At 41.9% G+C, this 10,131-nt stretch overlaps 1 protein-coding gene across 3 annotated transcripts; it reads left to right on the top strand.

Annotated features, from left to right (window-relative positions):
- Window positions 1-7,205, top strand: LOC106565384 (voltage-gated hydrogen channel 1). Of its 3 annotated transcripts, none has more exons than XM_014132442.2 (6): window positions 1-396; window positions 5,101-5,281; window positions 5,548-5,652; window positions 5,976-6,207; window positions 6,406-6,518; window positions 6,658-7,205. In XM_014132442.2, the coding sequence occupies exons 2-6, from the start codon at window positions 5,105-5,107 to the stop codon at window positions 6,712-6,714; spliced, it is 684 nt and encodes a 227-aa protein (XP_013987917.1). In that variant the 5' UTR covers window positions 1-396; window positions 5,101-5,104; the 3' UTR covers window positions 6,715-7,205. The 3 variants fall into 3 exon arrangements, with proteins under 3 accessions (XP_013987917.1, XP_013987915.1, XP_013987914.1); XM_014132440.2 differs by having other exon boundaries at window positions 5-396; window positions 5,049-5,281; window positions 6,658-7,203; XM_014132439.2 differs by having other exon boundaries at window positions 8-396; window positions 5,034-5,281; window positions 6,658-7,202.
- Window positions 7,206-10,131: the final 2,926 nt, after the last annotated feature.

Below are 10,131 nucleotides of genomic sequence, written 5' to 3'. Positions count from 1 at the left end.
ATCTCTTTTCCATAAAATACATTTTTGCATTCTCAAACTTGTTTTCATTGGGAAGGGAGATAAAGCGTTTATCAAAAGCAATCACCATTGCATGGAAAACACATAATCCTACTCATTAATACACGTGCCTAAATTAGGCTACATCACTTTTGTTTTGAGCCGACATAGCCTTTGAATACCAGGCTCACGCCTGGGAGGCAGTGCGGTTCCAAATTTAATGCAGTCAACTTTCGTCTACACGGGCGCCGAGTTTCATCGAAACCCCTCTTCCTCTTGGAATGTGCTGGTTCTGAGACAGAGGCGGAGTTGAGGACAAAGGTTTTATGGGAAAAACGGAGGACATCAACAACTTTTCAACGGGACTATAAACTATTAAAGCACTAGTTCTACATTAAGGTAAATAAATACTTTTTGTTGAATTTGAAGGTGGTTATCACTTTACACTGCAATAGGATTTGGTGTTGCTCAGATGGTATTCTATCAGTGAACTGGCTATTTCTTCGGTGGATATGAACATATTTTAGGTGGCTACTCAAAAGTAAATAGTTCTCAAGGATGACACGAATTATAAACGATGTATTATGCCAGTTAATTCAGTTGATTTGCACATAGTGTAAAGTGCAGAGCGGGCGTTGTTTTTTTTTATACCAGCAGGAAATCACGAGTTGTCCTCAAGATACCTGGGTTTGAGCTGTAGATCAGACGTGCCCCGCAAGTGTCGCTCAGTATTCCGAAACATTGTTGCCAACACATTATATGTTTCTACAATAGTGAGTGGCAATTCCAGTCCTCGTTGGACTGAGTGGTGTCATTTCTCGTGTGGCCTCAAATTGATAGCCTGGTCCCAGATCTGTTTGTGTTATCGTGTCAAAGCCTTGTAACTCCGGAGTGGTATACTACGAAGTAAGTTAGATCTACTCAGGATTTTATAATACTAGCCAGCTTAACATTCCAGGTCAGGCTTCATCCATACTACGACGGTAGATATTGCGTTTCTGCCGAACCACGGCCTGTTCACCCCACCCCGCTACCACCTAGAAGGCGGAGACAGTACAGGTACATCAAAACTGGGATTTAGAGACAAACAGCTTCTTATTTTTGGATTGTGTGTATTGCTAGGTATTACTGCAGTGTTGGAGCTACACTGAACGCCAATATTAACGTAAAATGTGGGTCCCGTGTTTCATGAGCTGAAAAAAAGAGCCCATCCAGACATTTTCCATACACACAAAAAGCTTATTTCTCTAAAACTTTGTGCACACATTTGTTTATATCCCGGTTAGAGCATTTCTCTTTGCAAATTTAACCCATCTACCTGACAGGTGTGGTATATCAAGAAGCTGATTAAACAGCATGATCATTACAAAGGTCAAATAAATCAAATTGTAATGGTCGCATACACAAATTTAGTAGATGTTATTACAGGTGTAGCGAAATCCTTGTGTTCCTGCACCTTGTGCTGGGAATAATAAAAAGCCACTTTAAAATGGGCCGTTTTGTCACACAACACAATGCAACAGATGTATCAAGTTTTGAGGGAGCATGCAATTGGCATGCGGCCTGCAGGAAATTGCACCAGAGCTGTTGCCAGAGAATTGAATGTTCATTTATGTACCATAAAATGTCGTTGTTTGAAAATTTGGCAGTAGGTCCAACCGGCCTCACAACCACAAGCCACGTGTATGGCGTGTGTGTTAGCGGTTTGCTGATGTCAATGTTGTGAACAGAGTGTCCCATGGTGGCGGTGGGGTTATGGTATGGGCAGGCATAAACTACGGACAACAATCCCAATTGCATTTTATTGATGGCAATTTAAATTCCAAGATGCCATGATGAAATACTGAGGCCCATTGTCGTGCCATTAATCCGCCGCCATCACCTCATGTTTCAGCATGATAATGCACTGCCCCATGTTGTAAGGACTTGTACACAATTCCTGGAAGCTGAAAATGTCCAATTTCTTCCATAGCCTGCGTACAAGACATCACCCATTGAGCATGTTTGGTATGCTCTGGATCGACGTGTGTTCCAGTTCCCAACAATATCCCGCAACTTCGCACAGCCATTGAAGAGGAGTGGGACAACATTCCACACAATCAACAGCCTGATCAACTCTATGCGAAGAAGATATATCGCGCTGCACACCAGATACGGACTGGTTTCTGAACCACATCCCCACCTTTAAAAAAAATTGTATCTGAAATTGATAGATTAGGGCCTAAATCGACTGATATCCTTGTGAACCTTTTACTCGGTAAAATCTTTGAAATTGTTGCATGTTGCATTTTTATATTTTTTTAGTATAGAAACACAAACATTTCGCTGCACCTGCGTTAACATCTGAAAACCTCTGTACACGACCAATAAACTTTGATTTGAACCTGCTACGTTTATTCTCCTAACCTGCTATGTTTGTTTCTAACCTTCCACCTTAATGGTCCTACTCTGCCTAACTTGCTTAATTAAAATGCTGTTAGGTTTCGACACACACCCACTGGTGTTGATGATCCCACTTGTTTCGCAATGTTCACTTTCAGACACACCCCAAGTAGGCCTATGGAGTTCCCATACTTGCGTTCACCTGCCGCAAGCACGCTTTTTACTGTGCGTGCATGTTGCAAATGGCTAGCAGCATTTCCCAAACTCTGTGCACATTTTGGTTTTTGCCCTAACACTACACAGCTGATTCAAATTATCAAAGCTTGATGATTAGTTGATTATTTGAATCAGTTGTGTGGCGCTAGGGCAAAAACCAAACATACACCACTTGGGGTCCCGAGGACCGAGTTTGGGAAACCCTGGAGCTAGTGGAAACCCTGGAGCTAGTGGAATGCCGGAACATCAATCCATGGGACAAGTCAGTGCCACATTTTCATTTGTGTCAAAATGAAATAAAAGTTATCTTGCAAATTCATCAGGAAGTAGGCTTTATTTTAATACTTATTGTTAATGCCATCTTGTTGTGTGATTATCAATGCACAAGCACCCTTTTCCCACTGCTATCGCTCCTTCTTCTACATGTGGAACAGCTTGTTGCATTGTGGCCATAGACATATAATCCATAGAAGTGTTTTGGAATCTCAATTTGACTTTAAAACGAATGAGCTAGCAGTGGCTGCCAGTCTTAACTTGAATGGAAACTGCCATCAATGGATTATAGAGTATGTCTATGGTTGGTTGCAGCTGTGTTTGCCTTTCGCAAATTTCAAAATACAATCTCGCGAAAAACATACAGTTTGGAAAGCAAATGCTGTCATTACTAAATGTGTAATGTGATAGGTATTAACAATTTGTGACCCACCACCTGGATTCGGTCCTATGTAGCAAAATTTGAAATGTATTTTTTTTACATTGGATAAAAGTAGAGGCTCTGAACTAGAAAATGGTATATCATACACTGTGGTTGAGGAACAATTACAAAGTAAACTTGTAACCCTGCTGTTGAGAAAATGGCCTGTGAATGTTTTGGTACACCTACTGGAGAGCTCTTCTTTGTCTACACCCATCTCTGGAAAACACACACTATATCAAATCTAAGTTTATTTGTCACATGCACAGGATACAGAAGGTGTAAACGGAATAGTGAAATGGTCACTTTCATAGTAGAGTCTTTTATTTAGACATGTAGCTAGCTAGCTAGCTAAACAATGAACAATAATCCCAACTCTAATGCCGCGTTCAAAACAACTGGGAAAAATCTATTTGAACAGTCATCCAACTCGGAACTCCAACTCGGGAAATTGGGCCACTTTCTAGAGCTTTGTTTTGCAAATTTCCATCATACAAACTGAGGCAGCAAACTTTGTGAAAATTAATATTTGTGTCATTCTCAAACCTTTTGGCCACGACTGTACATATCTACCTAAAATAACTCGTACCTCTGCACATTGACCTGGTACTGGTACTCCCTGTATATAGCTCCATTCTTGTGTATTTTATTCCACTTGTGTTACAATTTGTTATTATTATTTTGAAACTGCATCGTTGGAAAGGCTCGTAAGCAAGCATTTCACGGTAAAGTCTACACCAGTTGTATTTGGCGCATATGACAAATACATTTTGATTCGATTCGTAGTATAGGGCTCTGGCATGACAAGGAGTTGACATGACACAAAGGAGAAAAATAAAGGAGAGCCACACACTCAACGTTTCGACAGACAAGCTGTCTTCATCAAGGTACAATGACAAACACTGCGGGGTGACTCATTTATATAGTGTCAAAAGACACACACAGGTGTCTGTAATCATGGCCGGGTGTGGCCTGATATCATTGGTTAGTTCTCATATTTTAAAATAGCATACAAAAAACCTAAATGGATAGCACACGATCATAGATACAATTTGGCTACATAGGCCTACAAACATTTACAATGAAATCACAAGAATGGCTTCAGATCAAAGTCTACGTTGAGACCGAATGGAGCAAGGGTCTTTAAATTAAAGATCCAGGCAGCCTCTCGTTTTAACAATAAATTGTCGAGGTCACCCCCTCTCCTAGATCTTGGACCAGGCTATAGAATTGTTGGCATGCTTATTACTAGCCTACTATTTTACACTCGTTACATTGTTAAAACCATTTGTTGACCATTATCACTAAATGTATTAAAGCTTTTTGACTACAAAATATATTTTTTTAAATTTATTATAATGATAAAATCTATTGGTCTAGATTTTCTTAGGAAATTCAACATAGGTTGGCCACACAGTTCACTTGCATCTTGAGTCAAAGGGTTTGGTTTGTTGACATCTTGCATGCTTTTGCAATGTTTAAAAGGAGAAGTATACTCGTATTGTACAGTGCAATGAATGACTGTCTATTTTTTGTGTATATGAAAATACGATGGTTACAATATGTATTCCAACGCCTAATCAACATGCTGGGGATGATATGAACCTTGTTAATGCTAGTAAATTGGTTAAATTAACAATGTCAATGTTAGGAAATGAAAACCTTAGACAAACACTAGGGCTATTAAGTTATTGTACTTCAGACAAACTTGTGACATTTGATAACTAAATGGTAAATCCCAAAGCTAACTTCTAACCAGGAAAACCATAGTCTCTTTGTGGCGGGCCACCCCACTCCACCCCCTCCTGCAGCACCATGTCCAAGTACCTGAGGCATTTCACCGCGGTGGGTGATAACCACACAGCCCATTGGCACAATGAGGGGCTGCATGAGGCTAGAGAGGAGCCGGGACCAGCCACAGAACAGCTGCCCCACGGGGAACTCACCTTCAGAGGCTCCCTGAAGAGACTCTACAGCTCAGAGAGATTCCAGGTATGGAATAAGCGTGGAGTAGGCAATGCTCATACTATCTATCCAACACAGTTGGTCAATGTTACCTTTGCTCAAATCAACTGTCAACTGTGGATGGGGAATGTGTGTTTCTCAGTCTAGGCTGCAAATGTGACAGTAAATTAACTCCCATTCTCTTGTTGTACATTGTTGTCAGAAGGTTGGTCTTTACTGATGTTGAGTGTTTCGCTGTGGTTTGGATCGCTATGGTGTTGGTCTTTGATGTTGAGTGTTTGCTTTTGGTTTAGATAGCTGTGGTGTGCCTGGTCATCCTGGATGCCATCTTTGTGCTGGGCGAGCTACTGATCGACCTGTCAATCATCAAGTTGGCGCATGGGCACGTTGCCCCTCAGGTGAGATATGTCCACTGAGTGGCGAAGCGGTCTAAGGCGATGCATCTCGGTGCTAAAGGCGTCACTACATACCCTGGTTCAATTCTGGGCTGTATGACAACTGGCTGTGATTGGGAGTCCCATAGGGCGGCGCACAATTGGCCCAGTGTCGTCCGGGTTAGGGGAGAGTTTTCCCAGGTTAGGCTGTCGTAAAATATGAATGTGTTCTTAACTGACTTGCCTAGTTAAATATAGGGAATAGGTTGCCATTTGGCACACGGATCTAGACATGCGTGACCCAAACCTTCTTACAACTCCTCCTCTGTCCTTTCCCTCTTCACCAGGTCTTCCACTACCTGAGTCTGGCTCTTCTCACCTTCTTCATGGTGGAGCTAGCTGGAAAGCTCTTGGCCTACCGACTGGAGTTCTTCCATCACAAGTTTGAGGTGTTTGACGGGCTGGTGGTGATTGTGTCCTTCATCCTGGACATTGTGTATATCACCAGTAAAGATGCCTTTGATGGCATGGGCCTCCTGATCCTCCTCAGGCTCTGGAGGGTGGCCAGGATAGTCAACGGTGAGAGATCCCCCACTGGTCGTGTTCATTAGGCACTCCCTGGACATGTCCAATAAAAAACACAGATTTTAAGGTTTCCATTGTGAAACATGTTAAAGCTTGCATAAACCTTTTATGTCACATACAGTAGCTAGCAAGGTCACCAATGTCGCAAAATGGGTTTGTGTCCAACATGGCATGTTTTCTTCAACCACCCAGGAATCCTGGTGTCTGTGAAGTCACGGGCCGATCGCGAAGTTCAAATACTGAAGGAGAGCAACGATCACCTGGTACAGCAAGTTAACGACCTACAAGAGCACAATGGCAAGATGGTGAGTTGGGCAGCCCCCGGGAACCCAAAATCCCACCTGCCCGAGACCCGTTAAGGCATTTACATTCTACATCTTATCAAGAGCATCAGTCAACAAACCTGGTTTTAACCCACCCTTCAATCTCTTCCCCCCTTTTTAGGAACAAGAGAACAGTAAACTACGAGCTATCCTCCGACAGCATGCCATTGAGTTCTGATGCAGGAAGAGGAAGATGATGCCGTTTTCATTATCCACTTATAGTGTCATTGGAATTGTTTAATAAACAAGGGAATATTCAAAATAGTGTTCACCATCCATACACCATTTCAGTAAGTAATTCCACAATACCTGGAGCTTACACTGAGTTACTAGCCTGGTCCTAGATCCGTTTGTGCTCTTGTCAACTCAATTGTTGTCATTGTCAAGCCAAACCTTTGGCATGACGAGTGAAAATAAGTTGGTATGAAAACACATTGGCACTCAGGCTAGATACAGTTGAAGTCGAAAGTTTACATACAGCTTAGCCAAATACATTTAAACTCAGTTTTTCAAAATTCCTGACATTTAATCAAAGTAAAAATCCCTGTCTTAGGTCAGTTAGGATCACCACTTTATTTTAAGAATGTGAAATGTCAGAATAATAGTAGAGAGAATGATTTATTTAAGCTTTTATTTATTTTATCACATTCCCAGTGGGTCAGAAGTTTACATACACTCAATTAGTATTTGGTAGCATTGCCTTTACATTGCTTAACTTGGGTCAAACGTTTCAGGTAGCCTTCCACAAGCTTCCCACAATAAGTTGGGTGAATTCTTCCTGACAGAGCTGGTGTAACTGAGTCAGGTTTGTAGGCCTCCTTGCTCGCACACACTTTTTCAGTTCTGCCCACCAATTTTCTATAGGATTGAGGTCAGGGCTTTGTGATGGCCACTCAAATACCTTGACTTTGTTGTCCTTAAGCCATTTTGCCACAGCGTTGCAAGTATGCTTGGGGTAATTGTCCATTTAGAAGACCCATTTGAAACCAAGCTTTAATTTCCTGACTGATGTCTTGATGTTGCTTCAATATATCCACATAATTTTATTTTTTCATGATGCCATCTATTTTGTGAAGTGCACCAGTCCCTCCTGCAGCAAAGCACCCCCACAACATGATGCTGTCACCCCCGTGCTTCACGGTTGGGTTGGTTTTCTTCGGCTTGCAAGCCTCCCCCTGTTTCCTCCAAACATAACGATGGTCATTATGGCGAAACAGTTGTATTTTTGTTTTATCAGACCAGAGGACATTTCTCCAAAAAGTCTTTGTCCCCATGTGCAGTTACAAACCATAGTCTGGCATTTTTATGTCGGTTTTAGAGCATTGGCTTCTGCCTTGCTGAGCAGCCTTTCAGGTTATGTCGATATAGGACTCGTTTTACTGTGGATATAGATACTTTTGTACCTGTTTCCTCCAGCATCTTCACATGGTCGTTTGCTGTTGTTCTGGTATTGATTTGCACTTTTCGCACCAAAGTACGTTCATCTCTAGGAGACCGAACGCGTCTCCTTCCTGAGCGGTTTGACGGCTGCATGGTCTCATGGTGATTATACTTATGCTTGCGTACTATTGTTTGTACAGATGAACGTGGTTCCTTCAGGCATTTGGAAATTGCTCCCAAGGATGAACCAGACTTGTTGAGGTCTACAATTTTTTTTCTGAGGTCTTGGCTGATTTCTTTAGATTTTCCCATGATGTCAAGCAAAGAGGCACTGAGTTTGAAGGTAGGCCTTGAAATACATCCACAGGTACCCTTCCAATTTTCTGGAATTTTCCGAGCTGTTTAAAGGCACAGTCAACTTAGTGTATGTAAACTTCTGACCCACTGGAATTGTGATAAAGTGAATTATAAGTGAAATAATCTGTCTGTAAACAATTGTTGGAAAAATTACTTGTGTCATGCACAAAGTAGATGTCCTAACCGACTTGCCAAAACTATAGTTTGTTAACAAGAAATGTGTGGAGTGGTTGAAAAACAAGTTTTAATGACTCCAACCTGTGTATGTAAACTTCCGACTTCAACTGTAGATTCCAACATCATGAGCCAATGTTAGGTCAACCTTCCAACCATTATCTGCATATTCAAGCTGATTTTAAAAGCTGATCACATTTAATTGATTAGTAGGATTCATATCATATGCCAGTATCCTGCTTTGCAATACGAAGTTCCATAGTTCCAAATGTATGGATTTGTATGTGCCATGCCTGTATTCAAATAAGCAATGAATTGTCATCTAATTTGTTGTAAATAAGACCCTGTAATGAATTTGTTGCATCTGGCTGTTTTTCTGAATACCACTGTTGCCTGCTATGTAAAGACAATACAAGTATGAATCACTGAAAATATTACATTTTATTTGAAAAAAGTTTAACTATGTACAAATAAATAAAAGCTTAGGTATTTGCTAACAATATTTGAGTACAACGAGAGAACCAACCGTCTGTGCAATATCAGTTTTGTTTTGACATTCAATTTGATCAGTACACTCATTGACTGTATAGATATCCACACTAGCATACCACTCAGAATGAAGCAATGTATTGGCTATGCATTTTAAGTGGTATGCTGGTGAGGATATTAGAACATACAGTGCATTCAGATTTTTTCCCCACATTTTGTTACGTTACAGCCTTATTCTAAAATTGATCAAATAAAATTCTCAATCTACACACAATAACCCATAATGACAAAGCAAAAACAAGACATCTTTGCCAAATAATAAAAATAACTGATCACAGTTACATGAGCATTCAGACCCTTTACTCAGTACTTTGTTGAAGCACCTCTGGCAGGGATTACAGCCTCGAGTCTTATTGGGTATGACGCTGCAAGCTTGGCACACCTGTATTTGGGGAGTTTCTCCCATTCCTCTCTGCACATCCTCTCAAGCTCTGTCAGGTTGGATGGGGAGCGTCGCTGCGCAGCTATTTTTAGATCTCAAGAGCTGTTCGTTCGGGTTTAAGTTCGGGCTCTGGCTGGGCCACTCAAGGACATTCAGAGACTTGTCCTGAAGCCACTCCTGCATTGTCTTGGGCTGTGTGCTTAGGGTTGATGTACTGTTGGAAGGTGAACCGTCGCCACAGTCTGAGGTCCTGAGCGCTCTGGACCAGGTTTTCATTAAGGATCTCTCTGTACTTTGCTCCGTTCATCTTTCCCTCGATCCGAACTAGTCTCCCAGTCCCTGCCACTGAAAAACATCCCCACAGCATGATGCTGCCACCACCATGCTTCACCGTAGGGATGGTGCCAGGCTTCCTCCAGACGTGATGCTTGGTATTCAGGCCAAAGAGTTCCATCTTGGTTTCATCAGAACAGAGAATCTTGTTTCTTATGGTCTAAGAGTCCTTTAGGTGCCTTTTAGCAAACTCCAAGCAGGCTGTCTGTGCCTTTTACTGAGGAGTGGCTTCCGTCTGGCCACTCTACCATAAAAGCATGATTGGTGAAGTGCTGCAGAGATGGTTGTCCTGGAAGGTTCTCCCATCTCCACAGAGGAACTCGGGAACCATCGGGTTCTTGGTCACCTCCCTGACCAAGGCCTTTCTCCATCGATTGCTCAGTTTGGCTGGGCGGTCAGCTCTAGGAAGGGTCTTGGTGC

The sequence above is a fragment of the Salmo salar genome, chromosome ssa12 (assembly GCF_905237065.1).
Source record: "Salmo salar chromosome ssa12, Ssal_v3.1, whole genome shotgun sequence".
NCBI lineage: Eukaryota > Metazoa > Chordata > Actinopteri > Salmoniformes > Salmonidae > Salmo > Salmo salar.
The sequence above is the reverse complement of the archived record's forward strand: the minus strand, read 5'-3'. Positions and strand labels throughout refer to the sequence as shown.

Bases quoted from the DNA above. Each gene is read 5' to 3' on its own strand.
- LOC106565384 (XM_014132442.2), top strand. From the start codon at position 5,105: ATGTCCAAGTACCTGAGGCATTTCACCGCGGTGGGTGATAACCACACA. The intron at 6,208-6,405 runs GTGAGAGATCCC...TCAACCACCCAG, and splicing joins GGTGGCCAGGATAGTCAACG to GAATCCTGGTGTCTGTGAAG. The intron at 6,519-6,657 runs GTGAGTTGGGCA...CCCCCTTTTTAG, and splicing joins AAGAGCACAATGGCAAGATG to GAACAAGAGAACAGTAAACT.